Source organism: Syngnathoides biaculeatus, chromosome 8 (assembly GCF_019802595.1).
Source record: "Syngnathoides biaculeatus isolate LvHL_M chromosome 8, ASM1980259v1, whole genome shotgun sequence".
Classification (NCBI taxonomy): Eukaryota; Metazoa; Chordata; class Actinopteri; order Syngnathiformes; family Syngnathidae; genus Syngnathoides; species Syngnathoides biaculeatus.
The window spans coordinates 30,990,695-31,015,807 of NC_084647.1; the positions used below are offsets into that span (position 1 = coordinate 30,990,695).

Consider the following 25,113-nt stretch of genomic DNA (forward strand, 5'->3'; position numbering starts at 1 on the left):
CAGATGGGCTAACTGGTAAACCTTACCCCCTATTATACATATTGATTCGGCTCTTAAAACACCTAAATTTTTTTTCTTTTACAGCCATCATGTCCACCTAATCCCATTGCTCATATTTCACAACTGTTATAAGCAATTTTAACATTAAATATACGTACAGCACAGAGATCTGTACAATTTGATATCAACGACACACAATTGTAGGCCAACTCTGGATTTTTTTTACATTTTCCCACGACTCATTTTAAAATGCATACTTTGAGATATCAAAGCCCCAGTTTAAGGCCTCTTCATACTTGGGCGTGGCGCTACCGTGCTAACATCACTGCAGCCATCCCCCACGTTGTTTGGCTTTGTATTCGAGCACAACACACACCCCAGTTTTGAAAAAGTGTTCCTGTTGTTGTACAAGTCAGAGGTCTTGCTACAGCTGGTATTGGCTAGGACATCTTAGGGTGGAGATTCTTCAGGAGTCTTTGGTCATTTCCGGTAGCCGTTTTTACTTTCATTACCGTAACAAGGAACAAAGCAAAAACAATGGTGACAGTGGAACAGTGTCTGCTTGAACAAATAGACCTAAATGACCAGAGGTCTGCAAAATCGATCAAGAAGGCGGAAGCATTGATGCTCTTTTGAACATGGAAGCACAGTGAGTACACTGTAACCATTCACAAGAGATTATATCTGTGGTTTTCTCCATGCACCAACTTTTACAAGTCTTTCAAGATGAGAGCCATCATTTGCCCAAATTTATGTTTTGTCTTTCAAGAACAAACTTGAGATATGAGCGCTTCATTGCGACAGGAAACTTGATTCTACACATGTAACTACAATCGGCACTTTTGAAAATACTAAACATTTCCTCAAAAACGTTTAATTGGACTCCCTTTGAAAATGTAAGGTCAAACAAAATATCAAAAGAATTACATTTGTATTTAAAACAACCGCATAACTTTGCTTGAAGGTCTGTTAGCTTAATGTGAACAAAGAAGAACTCACTGAATGGGAAAACGCCATTGACATCCAAACAGTTGGTGTCGATGGTCGCGGTTTTAGATGCCTTGAAGCAATGGCTAGCTGAACACAGAGAGTAAGATAAACAGTACTTAATTAGCCAACAATTGTGCATTTACTCACTTAGAAAAATGAGAGAAGCCCGTAATTTTATTCATAGCCTTGCCTGAACGTGGGGTCCGAGGCAAGCGCCTGGTGCCCGGGCTTGCATCGATAGGACCCAGCCGGGCACAGAGTGAAAGAGTTTCATGGGTCCCCCTCCCCATGGGCTCATGACCTGTGGGAGGGGTGATAGGGGTCAGGTGCAGTGTGAGCTTGGTGGTGGCCAAGTGCAGGGACCTTGGCGATCTGATCTCCGACTACAGAAGCTAGCTCTAGGGACGTAGAATGTCACCTCTCTGGCAGGAAAAGAGCCAAGCTAATGTGTGAGGTTATAAGATCCAAATATAGTCAAACTAGCCTCTGGTTCCAGTCTTCTTGATAGAAGTTGGACTCTCTTCCACTCTGGAGTTGCCCATGGTGAGCGGCAGCGGGCCGAGCAGGTGTGGGTATACACATCCCCCGGCCTGGCACCTAACCCTAACCCTACATTGGGGTTCACCACGGTTGAGGAGAGGGTAGCCCCCCTCTGCCTTCATGTGAAATCCTTAGAGTGGGCGCTGGAGTTGGATGTCGCTGGGGACACCATCATTGTGCTGGAGAATTTCAATGCTCATATGGGAAACTGAGCACTGAGACCTGGAAGGGCATGATTAGGAGGAATACCCCCCGCCCCCCTCCGACCAGAACCTGAGCGGTCTTCTGTTATTGGACTCCTGTGCTCATCGCAAATTGCCCATAATGAACATCATGTTTAAGCATAAGGGTGTCCACATGTGCACTTGGCACCAGGTCACCCAGGTCGAAGTTCAGTGGTCTTTGTGGTCATGTCATGGGGCTTGCAGCTGCATGTCTTGGTCACTCAGGTGAAGAGAGGGACGGAGCTGTCAACAGATCACCACACGGTGGTGAGTTTGGTCCGATGGTGAGGGAAAATGCCGATGCAACCTGGAAGGCCTAAATTGATTGTGAGGGTCTGCTGGGAACGTCTGGCAAAATTCTGTCTGAAGTACTTTCAACTCCCACCTCCGACAGAATTTCGCCCGTGTTCCAGGGGAAGCGGGAGACATGGGAGGAGGTTGGAGACATCAAGTCCGAGTGGACAATTTTTCTGCAGCTCCATTGCTGTAGCAGCCTGCCAGCGCTGTGGCTGTACGGTGGTCGGGGCTTGTCATGGCGGCAATCCCCAAACCCGTTGGTGGACATCAAAACTGAGGAATGCTGTCAAGAGGTCCTATCAGGCTTTTTTGGCCTATGGGACTCTTGAGGCAGCTGATGGGTACTGGCTGGCCAAGTGGAATGCAGTTTTGGTGGTCACTGAAGAAAAAACCCGGATGCGAGGAGTTCGATGAGGCCGTGGAAAAGACATCTGGACAGATTTAAGGAAATTCTGGTCCACTGTTCGGCATCACAGGAGATGGAATTAGTGTACCATAAGCTATGTGTATAATGGGGATGGGGCGCTGCTGACCATCTGTAGGGAGAATACTTCGTAGACCTCTTCAATTCCACCAAAACCCCATACCAGGAGGTTGCCCATAACTTTTATGGATAGAATTTCTAGGCACAGCCGAAGAATAGAGGCTGTCCAGTGTGGTGGCCTCAGTATTGCGTCTCCTATTTTTGCAGATGATGTGGTTCTGTTGGCTTCATTAAGGCGTAATCTCCAACTCTCACTGGAGCATTTCTCAGCTGAGTGCCAGCTGGGATGAGAATGGGACCTTCAAATCTGAGACCATGGTCTTCAGTTGTAAAACGGTGTTGTGTCCTCTCCAGGACGGGGATGAGATCCTGCCCTGAGTCAAGGAGTTCATGTATCTTGGGGTCTTGTTCACGAGTGAGGGATGAATGGAACGGGAGATCGACAGGCTGATCAGTGCGGCATCTTTAGTGATGCAGACTTCACAAATGTCCGTTGTTGTTACAACATACTGGAGAGACTGTCTCTCAGCTGGCCTGGGAATGCCTCAGGATCTATCCTAACGAACTGGATAAAGTAGCTAGGGAGAGGGAAGTCTGGGCGTCCCTTCTATAGCTACTGCCCTGTAACCTGACCTCAGATAAGGAGTACAAAATGGATGAAATTGATAATAATTTTAAAATCAAACAATGGGATTTTCTGTTGTTTGTTTCCCCCTCAGTGGTGAGCTATTTTTAGAGCAGACCCCAGGCTACTCATCTGGTCCGGAGTTACCTGTTTTTGTGGCCATCACGTTGGCTATCCCTGCTCTTAAAACAACAATATGTGCAATACAAAAACAAACCCAAGTATTTACAATTAAACTTTTAACTATCCATCCATCCATTTTCTTAGCTGCTTATCCTCAGAAGGGTCCCAGGGAGTGCTGCAGCCTATCTCAGTTGTCACCGGTCAGGAGGCGGGGTACACCCTGTAGTGGTTGCCAGCCAATCGCAGGGCACATAGAGACAAATAGCCGCACTCAGAATCACTGCTTGGGGCAATTTAGAGTGTCCAATTAACGTTGCATGTTTTTGGGATGTGGGAGGAAACCAGAGTGCCTGGGGAAAACCCACGCAAGCACGAGGAGAACATGCAAACTCCACACAGGGAGGGCTGGGATTGAACCTAGGTCCTTAGAACTGTGAGGCCAATGCTTTACATCTGATCCACCGTGCCACCAACTTTTAACTATTTTAGAGCTGTCAATATAACAAACAGGTGCTCTTTCACAAGTGGGCCTTCTTCATGAAGACAAACAACAAGAAAAAAGGGGACAGTCTTAGCCACATATAGACAACATGCATACAAAACTTGTTCAAAGAGAAACAGCTGTCCGAGGGGCCTTTTCGGACACTCGTATGACAAAACCAAAATGTTCTTTCCAGTTAAATTAGCTCTCTTATACCACTCTAAGTCCATGTGAGAGATATATTACATATGGCATATTTAGCCAAATATGAGATCTTTGAAATGACCAGAATTGAAAAAAAATGTGGTCTGATAATTTTTTGGTTGTCATAGGGTTCTGAGATTGAGATTGTTTGGAGTGTTTGTAAGTGAAAGCAAAATGCTGATTAATGAGCTTTTGAGACCGTAGAATTGAACCACGTGTGGAAACATTTAAAGCACATTATTTGCAGAAATTAAAAATGTCTTCCAGTTAGTGTTTTAGTGTAATTACTGATTGGCTTTATTTTTGCTTTCCTCCCTTAGGTTTTTTTCAGAGCAGGGACTCTTTCAAAGCTGGAGGAGCAGCGGGTTGTTCAGACCAAAAGAAACATCTCTCTTTTCCAGGGTGCCTGCAGAGGATATTTGGCCAGGCAAGCATTCAAAAAGAGGAAGGTAAGACTTCTACAAATTTAGGAAAGGAAATATTTAGGCTCACCACTTCACAAGCAATGTGGGTGAATTGGGTTCGGTAACTAGTTTTCATGACTGGCCAGCTGTCGGTCCCCTGGTCTTGCTGCCATTACAAATTTTTATTGTAATTGACTGTGAACACCGTCACATTGTTGCAGATACAACAGCCATGCACATGACCTTTCATAGAGAAAAAATATAGATTTTAAGCATAAGCGAGTCTCGGCCAGCAATGGTCGCCACCACAAAGCCAGTAAATACTGTATTTTGTGTTATATCGATAATATCGCATGTATAGTACCTGCAGGTAGGACACAAACTGCAGTAACTCTCTTTTGCCGAAATGCACATCAAATGGTTTTGTATTGCATTTTTCATACATCAGAATAGAACACAGTGCTTTGCAGAAATAAAAACAGACTATTTTATTGGCAAAAAACACGAGACCTACACTGAGATGGTACAGTATTGCAACTACATAATCAAAAAAATGCTATCCATTGAAAAAAGAAAAAGTTATCACAAACACAAGACTTCGATACAGTACATATGCAGCTGGTCAACATCGTGGTTGAGGCGTGGACAACAAGGAAATGGGAAGCATGGACGAGACGATCACAACAAGGAAATAAAATACCTAATGTAAGCCGATCTGGTTTTCTTTAAAAAAAAACAACAACAATGCACTGAATCTGGGATTACTGTAAAAACAAGTCATTAGTGATTTAGCAATGTGTAACTCGATGTTGAGGGGAAATATATAAAACTGCATCATGGTTTTTCTCCAGTCATAGTTTCCACTTCTGTCCACTCCCGCTGTTATGTTTTCCACTGCCATCCAATCCCGATACATCTGTTCACATAGTTGCGGCTCCCGCCAACTCCCGATGACCTTCCCTTCTCGCTCTTGACTAATCTTGTGATTTTTTGATTTTTTGATTTTTTTACTGATTGGATGATCCCCTCCTCGAGCCATCACCTTTTAGTAGTGGAAGGGATTTGTGTGTCCCGATGATCCTACAAACTAAATTGTATGGGGCTTCATTCCCTTGGTAGGGTCACCCATGGCAAAAAGGTCCTCGGTGAGGGACCAGACAAAGTACGACTCCAAGACACTGATGAGTACAAAAATTGGATCTCCTTTTATGTTGCCTTGACATAGGTAACCGGGGCCCCCGTCTGCAGCCAGGCCGGGAGGCAGGGCTCGAAGGCAAGCGCCTGGTTGCCGGGCCTGCACCCATGGGGCTCAGCCGAGCGCAGCCCGAAAGGGTCACATGGGTCCCCCTTCCCATGGGCTCAACACCTGTGAGAGGGGCCATAGGGGTCGGGTGCAATGTGAGCTAGGCGGTGGCCAAAGTCAGGGACCTTGGCGATCCGATCCCCAGCTACAGAAACTAGCTCTAGGGACATGGAATGTCACCTCTTTGGCAGGGAAGGAGCCAGACTTGGTGTGTGAGGTCGAGAAGATATAGTCAGAGTCGTCTTACGCACCACTTGGGCTCTGGCGCCACCCCTCTTAAGAGGAGTTCCACTCTGGAGTTGCCCATGGTGAGAGACGCTGAGCAGGTGTGGGTATACTTATTGCCCTCCGGCTCGGGGCCTGTATGTTGGGGTTTACCCCGATGGATGAGAGGATAGCCTTCCTCCACTTTCAGGTAGGGGGATGGGTTCTTTCTGTTGATTGTGCACCAAACAGCAGTTCAGAGTACCCACCCTTTTTGGAGTCCTTAGAGGGAGTTCTAGAGAGCGCCCCATCTGGGGACTCCATCATGACAGTGAGACCTGGAAGGGTGTGATTGGGAAGAACGGCCCCCCTGAACCCTAGTGGTGTTCTGTTAATGGACTTCTATGCTCATCACAGATTGTCCATAATGAACACCGTGTTCAGGCATAACTGTGTCCACATGTCCACCTGGCACCAGGACACCCTAGGTCGCAGTTCAATGATTGACTTTGTGGTTGTGTCTTGGGACTTGCGACTGCATTGTCTTGGACACTCAGGTGAAGAGAGGGGCGGAGCTGTCAACTGATCACCACCTGGTGGTGAGTTGGCTTCAATGGTGGGGGAGGATCCGGGTCCGACGTGGCAGGCCGAAACAGTGAGGGTCTGCTGGGATTGACGGACAGATTCACCTGTCAGAAGGAATTTCAACTCCTAACTCCGAAAGAACTTTGCTCACGTCCTAGAGGAGGCAGAGGAAATTGAGTCTGAGTGGATGATGTTCCGCGCCTCCATTGCCGATGCGGCTGACCGGAGAAGGGGCCGTAAGGTGGTCATTGCCTGTCGTGGCAGCAACCCTAGAACACGTTTTTGGACACCAACAGTGAGGGATGCTATCAAGATGAAGAAGAATCATTCTGGTGGGGGACTTCAATACTCACGTGGGCAATGACAGTGAGACCTGGAAATGCGTGATTGGGAACAACAGCCCCCCCGACCAAAACCTGAGGGGTGTTCTGTTCTTTGACTTCTGCTCTCATCACGGATTGTCCATAATGAAGACCATGTTCAGGCTTAGGGTTGTCCACATGTGCACCTGGCACCAGGACGGCCTAGGCCGCAGTTCATTGATCGACTTTGAAGTTGTGTCATTGGACTTGCGACCGCATGTCTTGGAGACTCGGGTGAAGAGAGGGGTGGAGCTGTCAACTGATCACCACCTGGTGGTAGTTGGCTCCGATGGTGAGGGAAGATGCCGGTCCGACCTGACAGGCCCAAACGTATTGTGAGGGTGTGCTGGGGATGGCTGGTAGATTCCCCTGTCAGAAGAAATTTTAACTCCCACCTTCGAAAGAACTTTGCTCACGTTGCGGGTGAGGTAGGTTCAGGTGGATGATGATCCCGTCCTCCATTGCTGAGGCGGCCGACCAGAGCTGTAGCCATAAGGCGGTCGGTGCCTGTCGTGGCGGCAACCCTAGAACACGTTGATGGACACCAACAGTGAGGGATGCTGTCAAGCAGAAGAAGGAGTCCTATCGGCATTTTTGGCCTGTGGGATTCCCGAGACAGCTCAAAGGTACTGGCTGGCCAACCGGAATGCAGCTTCGGTGGTCACTGAGGCAAAAACCCGGGCGTGGAAGGAGTTTGGTAAGGCAATGGAGAGCGGCTTCAAGACGGTTTCGAGGAAATTCTGGTACACCATCCGGCATCTCAGGAGGGTGTAGCAGTGCACCGTCAACACTGTGTAGAGTGGGGATGGGGTGCTGCTGACCTCAACTCTGGATGGTGTGAGTCAGTGGGGAGAATGCTTCGAAGTCCTCCTCAATTCCACCAACATGTCTTCCCATGAGGAACCTGAGTCCGGGTGCTCTGAGGCAGGCTCTTCTATCCCTGGGGTTGAGGTCACCGAGGCGGTTAAAAAGCTCCTTGGTGGCAGGCCCCCGGGGGTGGATGAGATTCGCCCGGAGTTCCTAAAGGCTCTGGATGTTGTGGGGGGTATCCTGGTTGACATGCCTCTGCAACATCGCGTGTACATTGGGGACAGTGCCTCTGGATTGGCAGACTAGTGTGGTGGTCCCCCTTTTCATGAAGGGTGACCGGAGGGTATGTTCCAACTATAGAGGGATCACACTCCTCTGCCTCCCTGGTAAAATCTATTGAGGGGTACTGGAGAGGAGGGTTCGTTGGGAAGTCGAATCTCGGATTCAGGACAAGCAATGTGGTTTTCGTCATGGCCATGGAACAGTGGACCAGATCTACACCCTCGGCAGAATCCTCTAGAGTGCACGGAAGTTTGTCCAACAGGTCCATATGTGTTTTATGCACTTGGAGGAGGCGTTCGACCGTGTCCCTTGGGGAGTCCTGTGGGGGGTTCTTCAGGAGTATGGGGTACCAAACCCTCTATACAAGCTGTTCGGTCCCTGTACGACCGTTGTCAGAGTTTGGTCCGCATTGCCGGCAATAAGTCGGACTCGTTTCCGGTGAGTTGGACTCCGCCAAGGCTTCCCTTTCTCACGGGTTTTGTTCATAACTTTTATGGACAGAATCTCTAGGCGCATCCAAGGGATAGAATGTGTCCGGTTTGGTGGCCTCAGCATCGCATCTCTGCTCCTTGTAAATAATGTGGTTCTGTTGGCTTCATCAAGCCGTGATCTCAAACTCACACTGGAGCGGTTAACAGCCGAGTGTGAAGCAGCAGGGATGAGTATCACCACCTCCAAATCTGAGATCATGGTCCTCATTTGGAAAAGGGTGACGTGCCCTCTCTGGGTCGGGGATGAGTTCCTTCCCCAAGTGGAGGAATTCAAGTATCTTGGAGTATCTTGTTCACGACTGAGGGAAGAATGGAGCAGGAGATTGACAGACGGATCGGTGCAGTGTCTGCAATGATGCGGACTTTGTATCGGTCCGTTGTGGTAAAGAGGGAGCTAAGTCGAAAGGCGAAACTCTCAATTTACCAGTTGATCGACGTTCCTACCTTGCTCTATGGACACGAGCTGTGGGTCATGACCAAAAGAACAAGATCCCGGATACAAGCAGCCGAAATTAGTTTCCTTCGCAGGGTGTCTGGGCTCTCCCTTCGAGATAGGGTGACAAGCTCGGTCATCCAGGAGGGGGCTCAGTGTCGAGACGCTACTCCTCCGCATTGAGAGTGGCCAAATGAGTTTGCTGGGGATTCTGATGCCTCCTGGACGCCTCCCTGCTGAGGTGTTCTGTGCATGTCCCACTGGAAAGAGACCCTAGGGATGACCTGGGACATGCTGAAAAGTCTCTCTCGGCTGGCTTGAGAACGCCCCGGGATCCCTCCGGAAGAGCTGAAAGAAGTGGCTGGGGAAAAGGAAGTCTGGGTGTCCCCGCTGAAAGTACTTCCCCTGTGACCCAACCCCAGAAAAGCGGTAGAAAATGGATGGATGATTGAATTTTTTTTTTTTTTTTTTAAGTGTAGCCTCTGCAAAAAGGTATTTTTGGTTGTTTTAAGATTTGGGTTACATTTTGTCTTTAAATCAGGACTGCAGCTCTTCCAACAAAGCTTGCTATCATTTTTTGAATTATTTTTTCTTTTACAACAGTCATCAGTATCAATAATGTTCTGAACAAGGCCCAGTTGAACATCAGTACAAGATTTTTTAAAAATAACCAAATAAAGGTTTTCATTTTTTAGTATTCTTCCATTCTGTCTTGTTTTGTTCTTGACTTCTGATGGAAAACATTCAATTCTGTTTGAAAATGTCTGACAGATCCAGGATTTGGCAATCTGTTGTATCCAGAAGAACATAAAGAAGAATCGTGGGGTTAAAGATTGGCCGTGGTGGAAGCTTTTTACAACAGTCAGACCGTTAATTGAGGTCCAACTAACTGAAGAGCAAATCCGTGGCAAAGATGTAAGTATGAAACACATCACCAGGTGGTTCTGGATTTAGACAGACTTCCATTTGCAAAAAGTCATTACTCCCAAAATAATAGAGTTCAATACTTAAATGAGCAATTTAATGAATACACAGTAATTGTATATCATGTGCATCAAATGCCACTTACTTTTTAGGAAGAGATCCTCCAGCTAAAGCAGAAGCTGGAGAAGATTGAGAAAGAAAGGAATGAACTGAGACTCAACAGCGACCGTCTTGAGACCAGGGTAAACTTTCAAACTCTATCCCTCCAACCAACCATTTACCTCACTTATACAAGGTTGTGTCATGGCGGAAGCAACCTCAGCAGGGAAGCCCAGATTTCCTTCTCCTAAGTCACTTACTCCAGCTCTTCTGAGACATAGTCTCTCCAGTGGTGTTTGGGCGTCCCCAGAGTCTCCTCCAAGTGGGACATGTTCAGAACACCTCACCAGGTAGGTGTTGGGAGCCATCCTAATCAGATGCCCCAGCCACCTCATCTGGTTCCTTACAGCAGAAGAACTGTGGCTCTACTCTGAGCACCTCACACATGACCTCGCTTCCCATCTTATCGCTAAGAGAGCTGGGATACCCTGCGGACGAATCTCATTCTGGCTGCTTGTATGCAGAACCTTGTTCGGTCACAACTCATCGCTCGTTACCATAGGTGATGGTAGGAACATAGATTGACTGGTAAATGGAGAGCTTTTCTTTACCTCCTTCTTCACCACAACAGACCAATATAAAGTCTGCATGACAGCAGACGCTGCACGACAGCCGACGCGGCACCGATCTACCTCTCAATTTTCCATTCTTCCATCACTCTGAAAAAGTGGTCTTTCACCTGGGTTCGATCGAACCCTAGGGGTTGCTACAGGGATCGGGACACACCGAGTCATCATGTCTGTATGTGATGACATGCCTCGCTTGGTCATCACTGGCTGCAGATGATCACGTGACATTGCTTGATCAATCAGTACTGTGAGGAATTAAGTGTACTCAGGAGTGATCCAACGTGTGAATGTATCATAGTGTATTCTGCAATTATTTCATATTTTAATCCATACTAACTAGTAACTTGAGGAAAAAAAGAAGATGGTCAGACGAATATGTACAATATGGATTCTCATGTATCCTGGAACGGGATGGGAGTCAGCGTCCTATCTGCATGATTTGCAATGCTAAGTTGAGCAACTCTAGCCTTGCACCGGCAAAACTAAAGGAACACTTCGAAAAGATGCATCTAGATGGGGAATATAAGAAGACATCGCTTGCTGAATTCAAGGTGAAGAGAGCCAGATTCGATGATAAGGCCACTATACCTGCTCTTGGATTTGTACCCATTAACAAACCGATTCTCATAGCATCATATGAAGTTGCGTACCTGATCGTAAAGCAGGGCAAGCCACACACCATTGATGAAACACTTGTAAAACCAGCTGCGTTAAAGATGGCGATTGTGATACTCAGAACAGCAGCCGAAGGTAGATTATGCCCAATTCTTCTTTCAAATTACACCATTAGTGACAGAATAGAGGACATGAGTAAAGACATCTTGGCTCAAGTAGTTGCAGAACTGATTTCAAGCCCGGAAAAATTCAGCCTTACACTCGATGAGACCAAGACAATGCTAATCTAAGCCAGCTTGCTGTTTTTGTGCAGTATGTGAAAGACTGCATGATAACAAAAGAATTTATATTTTGTAAGCCTTTTACAACAACTAAGGCAGCAAATGCGAAGAAGCTTGTTGTTGACTTCTTCAGATACTATAATCTTTCGTGAGATATGGTTTTTGAAATTTGTACGGATGGAGCTCCAGTCATGCTGGGAAGAAAGTCTGGTTTTGGTCCGCTAGTAAAACCCGATGCACCACACATCATTGCTACGCATTGTATTCTACACAGACATGTATTGGCAACAAAAACCTTGCCCCCAAAAATGATTGAAGTATTAAAAACTGTAGTGGAATGTGTGAAGTACATGCGAAATAGTGCTCTGAGGCACCGAATCTTCAGTGAGCTGTGTAAAGAAATTGACACTGGGTTCAGAATACTTATATACTATTCTAATGTTTGGTGGTCATCCTGGTGCTGAATCGTGTTTTTGCCTTCTGTGTGTAATCAGCCTTGTTTTTGGCACCAACATTGTCATGCAGATTGCTTAAAAAAAAAATCAATGATTCATTCTCATTTTAGCCTACATGGCTGATATTCGCAGCTCTTAATCACCTTAATCAGCAGATTCAGGGAGTGGAGTCAACATAATGGAAGCAGAAGAAAATCTCAAGGCTTTTAAAAAAAAGGTAGTTTTATGGAGACGACGAACAGGGAACAAGAATTTTACAAACTTTCCCCTTCTTGACAATTGTGTAAGTAAGATCAAAGATGTGTCTGGAATTGGTGACATTTCTGTACCCATGGAAGTGAAACAAGCACTTAGATGAGCTTGGAAAGTCTCTCGATGGTTGCGTCCCTGCATGAAACTCATATCGAGCATGGGTGACAGCCATTCACATTTGATGTTGAGACAGCAGAAGTCAATGATAAATACCCCGACAAAAAACCTGAAATTCAGCAGAGCTAGGTTCAATAGCAACTCTTCAGGACAACAACGCTCTCAATGTTTTTGTGTCAACAAATATTTATTATTAAATATATTATTGCCAAGAAAGCCCTGGAATTTTTTATGGCATTTGTTACAACATATCTTTGCGAACAATCTTTTTTGAGAATGCTGGACATAAAAACAAAGAAAAGGAACAGACTTTGCTGTGAAAATGACACAAGAGTAGGACTTGCCTAGGAGAAGCCACGCATATCTGAACTGGTCTCTCAAAGGCAACAGCAGAAGTCACACTGATTTGCAGGTATGTCATTTGTTGTGAGTTCATGCACTGTATTAATCCAAGCATATTATTATGCCTATTATGTTGAAATGTATGCATTTTAATACATTTGCACATGTATTTTTACTTTATCATTCTGGGATATTTTATGGAGGGTTTTTTTTCTTCAAGAAAACAAAACTCAGATCACATAGAATATGTCGGGAACAGGAAAATGTCGAAAAAGTGAATGAATGCTCTAGTGGCACTGTCTGATGTGATCAGATTGCTGAGCTGTCATCAGAGTTGACTGACGAGCGGAATACAGGCGAATCGACCTCCCAGCTGCTCCAGACTGAAACATCTGAGAGACTCCGTCTTGAGAAGGGCATGAAAGACCTCCAGGTACATCCATACACACGCACACACACGCACGTGTACACACACCCATTTGTATGAGACATGAATGAAGAAGAATAGTGATTTACTTCAGTATTTTAACTGGTTGATTAGCATGATAATGTCCTATTTAGTGTTCTGGACAGAAAGGTGCTCCTGTAGCATTGTTAAATTAACTACCCAATTATCAGTTGACTTAGCATTTCTATAAATGTTGGGTTTGCTGCTTCTGGAAGTTGGTCATTTTACCAGGCCCACAAACTGCCCATAAAAATTTCTTGGGTGAACTACTTCCCACCTTAAAATATGTCCCTGTAAAGCTAACACGGGAGAAATTAGCCAATGCAACATTAATAGAAAATATCAGTTTATCATTTACTGCCTTAGTTGTTGGATAAACTTTCCATTTCTGACAAGTGGTGTTAGGAGTTGTTTTAGTCATTACCTCCAGGGTACATTGTGTAGGGATTTCTGTTGGAATGACACACATTAGTGGCGCAGGGCCCATGCATGTGATGTAACTATAGTTTACCTTGTTAGCTGCATTCTACATTAATAACAACCAGTTGTGTTTCCTATTTTTAAAAATAGATAATCATAATAATAAAAAAAGTACCTCGGGCTTTTTCGTTCAAAATATTCCCTCCATAGTATATGTACTCTTTTGTATGGCATTCAGGTTTAAGGTAGCATTAAATTGGCAAATGGTGAGAAGAAAGTGGGGGTTTCATTTTGCATAAGCCCAAAGATGGAATCCCCAGCAATTAGACTCTGCCAAGGAATTGAAAAAGTGCTGAACTGATTCACTGGGAGGCACACATGGGAGTCGTCCTCTCATGCCTCTTGCCTCCCGCATAGTTGTTTACCAATGTTATTTGAAATGAGGTTGCGCCTCTTTATCTTATGTGTGGTAGGCATAGTTGACTGAGTATAATTATTGGTTATGTTGTTTTGTATTTTTGTCAGCTTTACAGGTGTCCAAAAGTAGCATATGAACAAAAATATCATTACGGCTGTCAATGTTGCAGCCCAATATGCTATTATATCATATTACATACATCATATTATTTAGCCATTTTGAAGTCATGTCGACCAAGTCACCCCTAAATGAGTCAAGTGTCTTTTAAATCTTCACCAGCCTTCAGGTATTTTCAGATACTATAAATCTGCACCCACCGTATGCTGGACTTTGCTCACCTTTCCCCTTGGGTGACTCAGCTGAGATGACCTTTTACAGTGTGTAAGGTGTATCCACGTGTTTCTTTCTGCTATTTTGTCCATGTCATTCAGCTCTTGCTCAGTCTACGCCAGTGTTCGGGTAAAACTGCATGTACAGTAGATGTTAATTCATAAACAGACATAGGATGAATAGACAAATGGCAGTAATAAGGTTATTAAGTTTATTATATTATATATATATATATATATATATATATATAATATTTTTTAAGCTGTTTGGGTTGTTAATAACTCCTGAAAGGGACCCACTTGTGTTTTTTTTTTTCCTTCATCATTCGTCTATCTCTCATTGTGTGGAAAATATTGTTAATTTGTATGGTCTCCCAAACAGTGTTTTGAATGGAATGAGACCCTTACGTGCTTGTGATGTATATATAGTTAGACTAAATCTATCATTGTGTCCAAATTGCACCTACATGTGATTGTGAGTGCGGCTGTTTGTCTCCATGTGACCTGCATGCAGTTGGCTGGCAACCAGGTCAGGGTGTTTCTTGCCTCCTGCCTGTTGACAGCTGGGATAGGCTCCAGGCCTCCCCGCCACCCTTGTGAGGATAAGCGGCTAAGAAAATGGTTTGAGGGATGAATGGACGTGTAGCTTGAGGAAACTGACCACGTTTTGGATGCACATTCCCTTGTGGATTATGTCGCACGCAGATCAAACAAGCCCTACAAAAAAAAAGTTTTTTTGCATACAAGTTAAATCCATAGATCATGTAATGCCTTTGTACAAGGGCTCCCATTCTCCTTGTTGAGACCTGAGACTTCCGATGGCTCAAGATTGCCGCCGCCTTAAAATAGGTTTTTGGTAGAATTTTTTTTTGTATCTGTGCTGACATAATTCCCATTTTGTAATGTAGTACCTTATTTTTTCCAAATTTTTAGTTCTACTGGTAAGATTTGTTGTTGCATTTTGTTTAACACATCATCTCAAAGTATATCTTCATTGGTTACATGGTCAGCTTATCCCATAAAGGTTTTGGCTGCTGCTTCTTTTGCTATTTTATCTGTAAATCTGTTTCCTAATGATTCTTTGTATTTTATGTGTGTACTGCACATTTACATATCGCTATTTCTTTTGGTAATTAAACTGCTATGAGCAAATTTTAGCTCTGCATGTGTCACTGTGTTCCCTGTAGTTGTCGCTATTCCTCTATTTTTCCAGTATTGTCTGTGTAGATTGTGATACCACCGTGAATACAGCAGCATCTGGTCTCAGATTGTTTAAGACTGTCCAATAAGATATTGTCTGTACAGTTCTGTCGTCCCAATCCAAATCTGGTTCTTTTTCTGTCCAATCAGGAACATTTCGTACTACCAAAACAAATTGTCCCAAATTCTTCCACTCCTGTTGTAATGACGTGTGTGGTGGTGTCCCTTCCTTGTGTAGTGCATTTAGTTTGTCAGTCAGTCTTGTTCCTGTCACCACGACTGATATACCATCTGAGTACAGATAATCATGATTTTGTCTGGTGTGGGCTGTTATAAGTTTATCTTATACTACAACTTCATTGTCACATGCAATGAGTCACTTCCTACGTCATTTTTTGGTTGTTCAAGCACGTCTTGAGCTGTTTGCAGCAAGAAATCTCCTGTTCTTGTGGGAGGTTTGTTTGGAATATCTAAAGTGTAATAATAGAGCGCTGGATTCCTATTTTGTAAGATATTTAACTGTCCTCCCAGTATTTTCCTGTCAGAGAGGGAATTAAGCCCAGTCCTAGTCCAATCAAACGTATGGGACAAATTTAAAAGTTGCATTTTGGGAGCATTAGTTGTGACATTTTTGATGGGGAGATGGCTGCTCTCTTCCTCATCTGCGCCCACAATTAATAAATGTTTCACATAAAGCTCCATAAATGTCTCCTTTCTCTGTCAGAAATGTGTCAATTTTCTTTTTCTTATTTTGTAGCACTCTTTCTGCGTGTAGTGCTTGGTTAACGTATTGTTACAGGCTGCCAGTCGGTTTGTCAAACCAATGTTTTTCAATCCATTGTTTTATAGGATTATTTGAATTCACATGAAGAGCATTTTTTTAATTGCCCTTGATACACACTCTCTGGAGTGTGATCTTCAGGAATCCCACTGTTTGCTTTAAAACATGCAGTCGTTCCAATTCTATATTCTTCAAATGGTTCATTGTTGTTTTATTTTGCTCTTCCAATGGCAAAAATGTTCGATTTTTTTTCTAAATCTAACAGAAGTGCGCGATATTAACCCTTGAACTCCCTGCTGCTGTGAGAAAGTACTTTGCTGTCATCCAAATTTGTTGTACTTCCACACCATTTAAGTGGTAAGATTTTCTCAAGTCTTCCGTTCCCTGGACGAATTATGTTTCATCAACTTTATGAGATGTGATACGTTTAATGGCCGTTTTCACATCATCTTGAGTCCAGTTGTTTTTTTTGTGTGTGTGTGTGTGTGTGTGTGTGTGTGTGTGTGTGTGTTTCTCTATTATTTTATCCTGCAGGTTAACTATATATTTTTTGTGTGTATGTTGAGCTGGCCAGCAAAGTCATATTGTGTTATCCACAAATTTAGATGTTTTATTTTAGTAGGACATTTGCTTTCCATAAACTTCTAGTCCTTACACATCATTATTATTATTTTTTTTTTCAGATGTTCTGTTTCAACTATTTTGCTATTTATCAACTATTTTGCTATTTGTTTTTCCCCTGTTGGATTCAGTGGTTCACCTCGGGTGACTATACTGACTTCCCCCTGAACAGGGTGACAATTACGTTCTGTTTGAGGTAATCCGTTCCGCTGGCGTGTAAGCAAACAGTCGAGAAAATAGCATTTGAACACCTTGCTATATTGCAAGTTAGAAATTATGGAGAGGTCTGAAATTTTCTTCGTAAGTGCATGTCCACTGTGAGAAAGATAATCTAAAAAGAAAAATCCAGAAATCACAATGTATGATTTTTTTTTAACAATTTATTTGTGTGATATAGCTGCAAATAAGTATTTGAACACCTGAGAAAATAAATGTTAATATTTTGTACAGTAGCCTCTGTTTGCAATTACAGAGGTCAAACGTTTCCTGTAGTTGTTCACCAGGTTTGCACACACTGCAGGAAGGATTTTGGTTCACTCCTCCACACAGATCTTCTCTAGATAAGACAGGTTTCTGGGCTGTCGCTGAGAAACACGGAGTTTCAGCTCCCTCCAAATATTTTCTATTGGGTTTAGGTCTAGGGACATCTAGGCCATGCCAGAACCTTGATATGCTACTTACGGAGCCACTCCTTGGTTTTCCTGGCTGTGTGCTTCGGGTCATTGTCATGTTGAAAGACACAGCCAGAACCCATCTTCAATGCTCTGACTGAGGGAAAGTGGTTGTTCCCCAAAATCTCACAATACATGGCCATGGTCATTCTCTCCTTAATACAGTGCAGTCTTCCCATCTCATGTGCAGACAAACACCCCCAAAGCATGATGCTACCACCCCCATGCTTCACAGTAGGGATGGTGTTCTTGGGATGGAACTCATCATTCATCTTCCTCCAAACACGGTTAGTGGAATTATGACCAAAAAGTTCCATTTTGGTCTTATCCAACTACAAAACTTTCTTCCCTGACTCCTCTGTATCATCCAAATGGTCAGTGGCAAACTTAAGACAGGCCTTGACATGTGCTGGTTCAAGCATGGGAACCTTCCGTGCCATGCATGATTTCAAACCATCACGTCTTAGTGTATTACCAACAGTCACCTTGGAAACAGTGGTCTCAGCTCTTTTCAGGTCATTGACCAAGTCCTGTCGTGTAGTCCTTAGCTAATTCCTCAACTTTCTAAGGACCAGTGAGACCCCACAAGGTGATATCTTCCATGCGGTTCCACTCCGATTGAGATTGATCGTCATACTTAACTTTTTCCATTTTCCAATGATTGCTCCAACAGTGGAGCTTTTTTCACCAAGCTGCTTGTCAATTTCTTCGTAGCCCTTTTCAGCCGTGTGGAGTAATACAATTTTGTCTCTGGTGTCTTTGGACAGCTCTTTGGTCTTGGGCATGTCCTAAGTTTGAGTCTTACTGAATGTATGGGGTGGACAGGTGTCTTTATGCAGCTAACGACCTCACATAGGTGCATCTGATTCAGGATAATACATACATGCAGTGGAGGTGGATTTTTAAAGGCAGACTAACAGGTCTTTGAGGGTCAGAATTCTCACTGATTGATAAACAAAGGCTACTGTACCAAATATTGACATTGGTTTTCTCAGGTGTTCAAATACTTTTTCTTTTTAGATTATCTCTCTAACAGTGGACATGCGAGTAAAGGAAAGTGCTCACCTGGCCTGGCGATTATTCAATCTCTTGGCGATCCTCAGGTACTCCAAGTTCTTGTGATCGTTAAGGACAAGGAACTGCACTTGCAATCGCTCCATCCAGTGCCTCCATTCTTCCAGCGCCGTCTTGACTGCCAATAATTCACGATCCCCCATGTCATAGTTCTGTTCTGCCGGTGTCAATCTCTTCGATAGGAAGCCGCACGGGTGAAGTCTCCCATCCCTCGCACACCTCTGGGAGAGTACTGCTCCCATTCCTGAGTCCAATGCATCCACTTCCACCACAAACTGTCTCTCCAGATCTGGCATGATGAGGACTGGAGCTGTGGCGAAACTTGACCTAAGTCTGTCGAAGGCCTCCTGGCAGATCTCATCCCACTCGAATGAAATGCGGGGTGAAGTGAGGGCATGCAAGGGGGCAGCTTTGGGACTGAAGTTCCTGATGAACCTGAGGTAGAAATTAGCGAATCCAATGAACCTCTGCACCTCCCTGCGATTGGTGGGGGTGAGCCATTAAAGAACAGAGTTGATCTTACTGGGATCCATGCAAATCTCTCCCTCGGCCAAGATGAATCCCAGGAATGTGACGGAAGGCCAGTGAAACTTGCAGTTCTCCATCTTGACATATAGGTTATGTCGTAGTAGCTGCTGTAGCACCTCCCTGACGTGCTCGATGTGGGAAGCTTCGTCTGAAGAAAAGGTCAAAATGTTGTTGAGGTTGACGAACACATTCTTGTTAAGTCTCTCCCCGAGCACATCATTAATAAAATTCTGAAAAACTGCTGGCGCAGTCAGGCCAAACGGCATCACCAGGTACTCATAGTGGCCTGTTGGTGTATTAAAGGGAGTCTTCCACTCTCCACCCTCTCTGATGCGTACCAAATGGTACGCATTTCGTAGATCCAACTTGGTGAAGATCCGGGCCCCTTGTAGGAACTCGATTGCGGTGGCGATTCGGGGATGAGGGTATCTGTTCTTGATGGTGATGTTGTTAAAGGAAGACTCTCCTCAGAATTCATATGTACAAAAAAACCCTCCAATGTGAAGTAATATTATTACATATGTTTTTTTACAGTAATTTAAAAAAAAAGTTGAAAATAAAGAACATTTGAAATCCAAGCAAAATTTGGATATGTGCCAGCTTTCAGAGCCAAACCGAAAGAAACATGCTTGACCGCGCCCCTGATGTCTTTCTTTAACCTCCCATGGGGTCAACCTGACAGAATAAAGCTGTGGCTGTCACAGTTGAGGCTCATTCATCAGCGAGGAAATTTGCACGCATTTGTAATCATTACTGGTTATTAGCCGCTAAGTTATAACCTCTCGTGCTGGTACGGTAAAGCAACAACATACATTATGAAGGTGGCGCAGCTGTTCAATCCCATATGTGTTTGTGTGTGGAGTTTCCATGTTCTCCCCGTGTCTCCATGTGTATAACCTGCCTCCTGCCCGTTGATAGCTGGGATAGGCTTCAGCACACCTTCGACCATCGTGCGGCTAAGAAAATGGATGGATAGATATATATGTGTTCACTTCCCGGTTACTATTTACGGCAATCCGCGTGTGCAACATCACAATTACCCACCCCACCTCCAGTGGATCGCAAGAAGCTTTGCTGCGTGAAAAGTACAACTTGGCGTTTAAAAAAAAAAGTCTGTCCACCTGCTATATATTCTCTACATCTAAACCAACTCCTCAGAAACGCATCTCCGCGGTCCATTTCATGGGATTGTTATTGTTCATTGTCAGCGCCACGTCCCTCCCAACACATCGAATTCCGCCTGTGTGTGTACTGGCTCAAACGCTTGAACATTGTACATTATTTTTATTTTGTTTGCTCAATAGTCGGTATAGTAATAACACGGAGCATGAACTCGCTTTGCTGGCTCTCTGAACACAACACTTCCTGGTCACTATTTACGGCAATCCGCGCATGTAATAGCCTACCTACCAACCCCACCACCACTGCTGCTGGTCGCTTGAGAGAGGCTTGCTGCTTGGGGTTTAAAAAAAAAAAAAAACCTCAGGCCACGCCGACTGTATACTCTGCATCAAAACCAACTCAGAAAAGCATCAAATCTCCGCGGTCCATATAATGGGACTGTAATTGTTCGTCGTTAGTGCCGCGCCCCCTGTCCCACAAGTCAACTGGCGGTTGTGTGTATTCTGGCCCAAGCACCCAGGCTTGAACATTGTACGTCATGCTACTTTTGTTTTGATTGTTTGTCAATATTTTTTTACAAAAATATAGTGGATGTTCTCTGTTCAGTGAAATGTATCCACGAGCAATGGGGCGTCAGAACAGGAAGCACTGCAGGCGTGGCAAACGGTGATTGGCTGTCTGTTTTCCAGCCGGGCTCATTGGAATGCCTGAGCGAGAGAGGAATTTCGATAATACTTTTCCAATTTAGAGATGTTTCTTGGTGAAATCTGTGAGTAACTCTGGCATTAAAAGAAACACTGAACCCTCATCTACTAACTTTTAATGTGTGCTCCCATTCCTATTAGTTTCGACAAAGTCTTCCTTTAAGTCCCTGGGAATCAAGATAGGGCGGTAACGAGGTGTCCTTCTTCTTGACGAAGAAAAATCCCGCTCCAGCAGGCAACGATGATGGTCGCATGAGACCTGCAACCAGCGACTCCTCCATGTACTTTTTCATACCTTGGTGCTCCGTTCCTGTCAACGACAAGAGCCTCCCTCGAGGGAGTGAGATACCATGCAACAACTCGATAGCACAATCGTATGGGCGATGCGGCGGAAGGGACTTGGCCTTTGTTGCCGAAAATACTTCCTCAAGATCCCAATAACAAGACGGAACTGCTGATAATTCTGGCACGAACTTCCACTCCTGTAAGTTTACCGGGGCGATCTGCAAGTTCCTCTCTTTTCAAGCCCCGAGACACGTCTTGCTGCATTCGGCGCCCCATGACCTGATTTGACCGGTGGTCCAGTCAATGTGCGGGATGTGTTTCTTAAGCCAGGGGCTGCCCAGGTTGACATCACTGCTCTGGGAGTTAAATACGTGGAAGCTTATCTCCTCGGTGTGTGCGTCTGGAAATGTCATCCTCAGAGATTGCGTACGGTGTGTTACTCGGCATAAGAATTTGCCGTCTGGAAAACATCTACGCTCAAAGACTCGACTACCCATAGATTAATCAGATTGGTGTACGATCCCGAGTCAATAAAAGCTGTAGTTGAACAGGTATGACCCCCTGTGCTCAAGGTGACTTCAACCAGTGCTCAATTCGATACCATCGCAGTGTAATTCACACTCACCGGAGTCATAATCTTGAGGGCGGAACACTTGGCCCTGACCGGACAGTGGGCTATTAAGTGGCCCAGCCGTCCACAGTAAAAGCATCGGCCCTCTCGCTGGCGTCGCATTCGTTCCTCTGCTGGGCCATCGGGCCCCTCAACCTGCATGGGCTCCGTCACGGTTATAGGCGTCAGCGGAAGAGGGACCGGTGGGGCGGACGCGCCCTGCTCTCCCTCTATTAGCTAGTCCACCTGTCCCTGCATCGCTAGCCTCTGGTCGATCCTGAGAGACGGGGCGATGAGCGAATCCAGTAGGCAATTCCACCGCAATGAGGTGACTGCGGATTTGCGGTGAAAGTCCTTGGAAAAAGGCGTCGAGAACCGCCTCTTCGTTCCATCGACTCAGCTGCTCTGATGCGAAACACAATTGCATAATCTGCCTCACAACGCTGCCCCTGTCAAAGTGTGATCAACGTAGCCGCTGCCTCGTGTTCCGGCGAGGCATACTGGAAGACTTGCATCATGGCACATACGAAGGAGCGCCTATTTAATATGTGTCTATTTAAATGACTCATTTTTTGCCTGTTTTATACATACTGAAAGTTTAGCGCATGATTCTACAGAACTCTGGGAAGTTTCTGTCCATCTTTTAGTTCCTAGCATTAGCTTGCTAGCCTACAGAATATGTTGTTGCCTGCTTGCGAGCTGTATCGTATTAGAAAGTATGTGAACATATCTCAAGCTATCATTGAATGAAAGTCCTTTCCCGAGCACCGATGACCACCACCACACATTTTTCCCCCTTTTTGTACTTAGAATACATGTGGTGTGATCTATTGTTGTATTCATCGCTATGGTAACACGTGTATTCGGTTGCGTTTGAGTTGGCAACAATAAGCCCAGTGATCACAAAAGATGGGATGCGGTTCTGTTGGATTACAAGTTTTTATTGCAGTTGTCTGACATCGTCGTGAAAGACCAAGTTTGTCTTGTAGTCTGATCCAGGCATTAAGTGTTATCTGTCTCAAATATGGTCTCTCCCACACCACTCATGTTTTTTAAACAACTTTATCGGCGGTCAGATATTTATAGTATTAAGTCAAAAAACGTGCGAAAAATCTAAAAATGACTAGCTTTTGGATTGAAATTTTCTGTACGTGATGGAGACGTGGAGAAAATGTCTTCTGCACTCATCGATCGGATCGGCAAATTATGACATTAAAGCAGACCACCATAAAATGCTTGTTATCGCCCAATACCAATGAAGCCAATCAGATTGGTGTAAAGTCTAGCTTTCACACACCTTTTAGGACCAGTTTGACGACATGAAGAAAAAGATGGAATCTATGGAGATGGAAGTGATGGAGGCTCGTCTCATCAGGGCCTCCGAACTCAATGGAGAGTTGGATGATGATGAACCAGGTAAGACGCCTTTCTACACACACGGAAACACCAAAAACCAGCGAAACTTGCTCATCTGCTGAGACTCCTGTTCATGTTTGTGTACCTTGTCAACCTAATGCTTCGTTATTAAAAATCTTAATCTTGAACTGGGTCAAGTTATATGAATATACACAGCTACAAGTTGTTGAAAAAAACGCAACTTGAAAAAATATTTGTTAAACATTGTTTCATTGTAGAAAATAAGTACAGTGGTACCCCTACTTACGAAATTAATCCCTTCAGGAAGACTTTTTGTAGTGTCAAATTTTCGTAAGTAGAAGCGCAGAAGCGCATTTTACATGTAAATAGCATAATCCTTTCCAAGCCCCCCAACCCTGCCAAAAATAAGCATTCAAAGTACCTAATAAGAATAATGAAAAAATATATGTTAATTTACCGTTGGCATTTGGGGGGGATCAACCGAAGACAACGGTGTGTGACAAGCAAAAGGCATCATGGGGGATTTTGACAGCCAAGAGAAAACATAAGTACGAACGTACGTACGCACATTACTTAATTCCACTACAGTTTTTAGGGCCCATGGTGAAGACAGATGAATAAACTTCCGAAAAGCACAAATGAAAAAGTAGTACTTTTCCAATGTGTGTTAGCTTGTAACAGTGTGTGTCAGCGCTAGCGTGATTTAGGGAAATGCAAAGCATCATGGGCAAAGATTGCCATCCCTCTTAGCCAATGGGATACCAAGAAGAGGCGACGGCAAAAGTCAATGGGCGAGCAGTTCTATCGCACCACACAAACCAAGATACAGGAAGTGCGTTATGGGTAAAGATTGACCCTAGCCAATGGGATACCAGGAAGATGCTACGGCGATAGCCAAGGAGAGAGCAGCTCTATCGCACCACACAAACCAACAAGATGTTTACATTCGTTGAAATTTGCCCATTTTTTCCTTTTGTATCCTGAATTTCCTTCGTAACTCGAGACAATATTTTTCCGAGGAGGTATTCCGTAACATTAATTTTTCGTGACTAGAGACATTCATAAGTTAAAGGTACCAATGTATTCTTTACCTCTAATCAAGGGGTATCAAACTCAGTCATGCAGGGAGCCAACGCTGAAAGAACACATTGGGTTGAACAGATTCTACATTTATTGAACAGACTAAACTAAACGCTTTTGAACATGGATATTATTTGAAACATTGAAACAGACAGAAGATTATTTCATGATTCCGTTTCAACTTAAAATAAAAAAAAATATATATATATATATAAATTCATCCGTACATCCATCCATTTTCTGAGCCACTTATCCTCACAAGGATCAGGGTAGGGCAGATTTCTAAAATTCATAATGAATGAACATGCAACCAAAAAAAAGAAAAAATAATAAGGTTTTGATCATAAATCAAAACTTTCAGGTTTCTTTGCTTGTATGGAATTTTGTTAGGAGTGAATATTTATATACATTGAAGAAAATAAGTATTTGACCACCCTGCAATCTTCCAAGGAAAAGTGTGCTAGTCCCCATTTTTAAGAACAAAGGCGATGTTCAGAGCTATGGAAACTACAGAGGAATAAAGATGATGAGCCACACAATGAAGTTACGGGAAAGAGTAGTGGAGGCTAGACTCAGGACAGAAGTAAGTATTTGCGAGCAACAGTATGGTTTCATCCCGAGAAAGAGTACCACAGATGCATTATTTGCCTTGAGGATGCTAGTGGAAAAGTACAGAGAAGGTCAGAAGGAGCTACATTGTGTCTTTGTGGATCTAGAGAAAGCCTCTGACAGAGTACCAAGAGAGGAACTGTGGTACTGCATGCGTAAGTCTGGTGTGGCAGAGAAGTATGTTAAAATAGTACAGGACATGTATGAGGGCAGCAGAACAGTGCTGAGATCTGCCTTAGGTGCGTCAGAAGAATTTAAGGTGGAGGTGGGACTGCATCAG

The 25,113-nt window shown here is 44.2% G+C and overlaps 1 protein-coding gene across 7 annotated transcripts in view; it reads left to right on the top strand.

Moving 5' to 3' along the window:
- myo18ab (myosin XVIIIA b) overlaps window positions 1-25,113 on the top strand; it is a 243,461-nt gene that overhangs the window by 126,304 nt on the left and 92,044 nt on the right. For all 7 annotated transcript variants that reach the window (XM_061827954.1, XM_061827956.1, XM_061827957.1 and 4 more), the window contains 5 exons: window positions 4,289-4,417; window positions 9,614-9,757; window positions 9,919-10,008; window positions 12,870-12,989; window positions 23,072-23,183. In XM_061827954.1, the coding sequence (XP_061683938.1) occupies window positions 4,289-4,417; window positions 9,614-9,757; window positions 9,919-10,008; window positions 12,870-12,989; window positions 23,072-23,183 (595 nt within the window). The remainder of the gene's footprint in view (window positions 1-4,288; window positions 4,418-9,613; window positions 9,758-9,918; window positions 10,009-12,869; window positions 12,990-23,071; window positions 23,184-25,113) is intronic.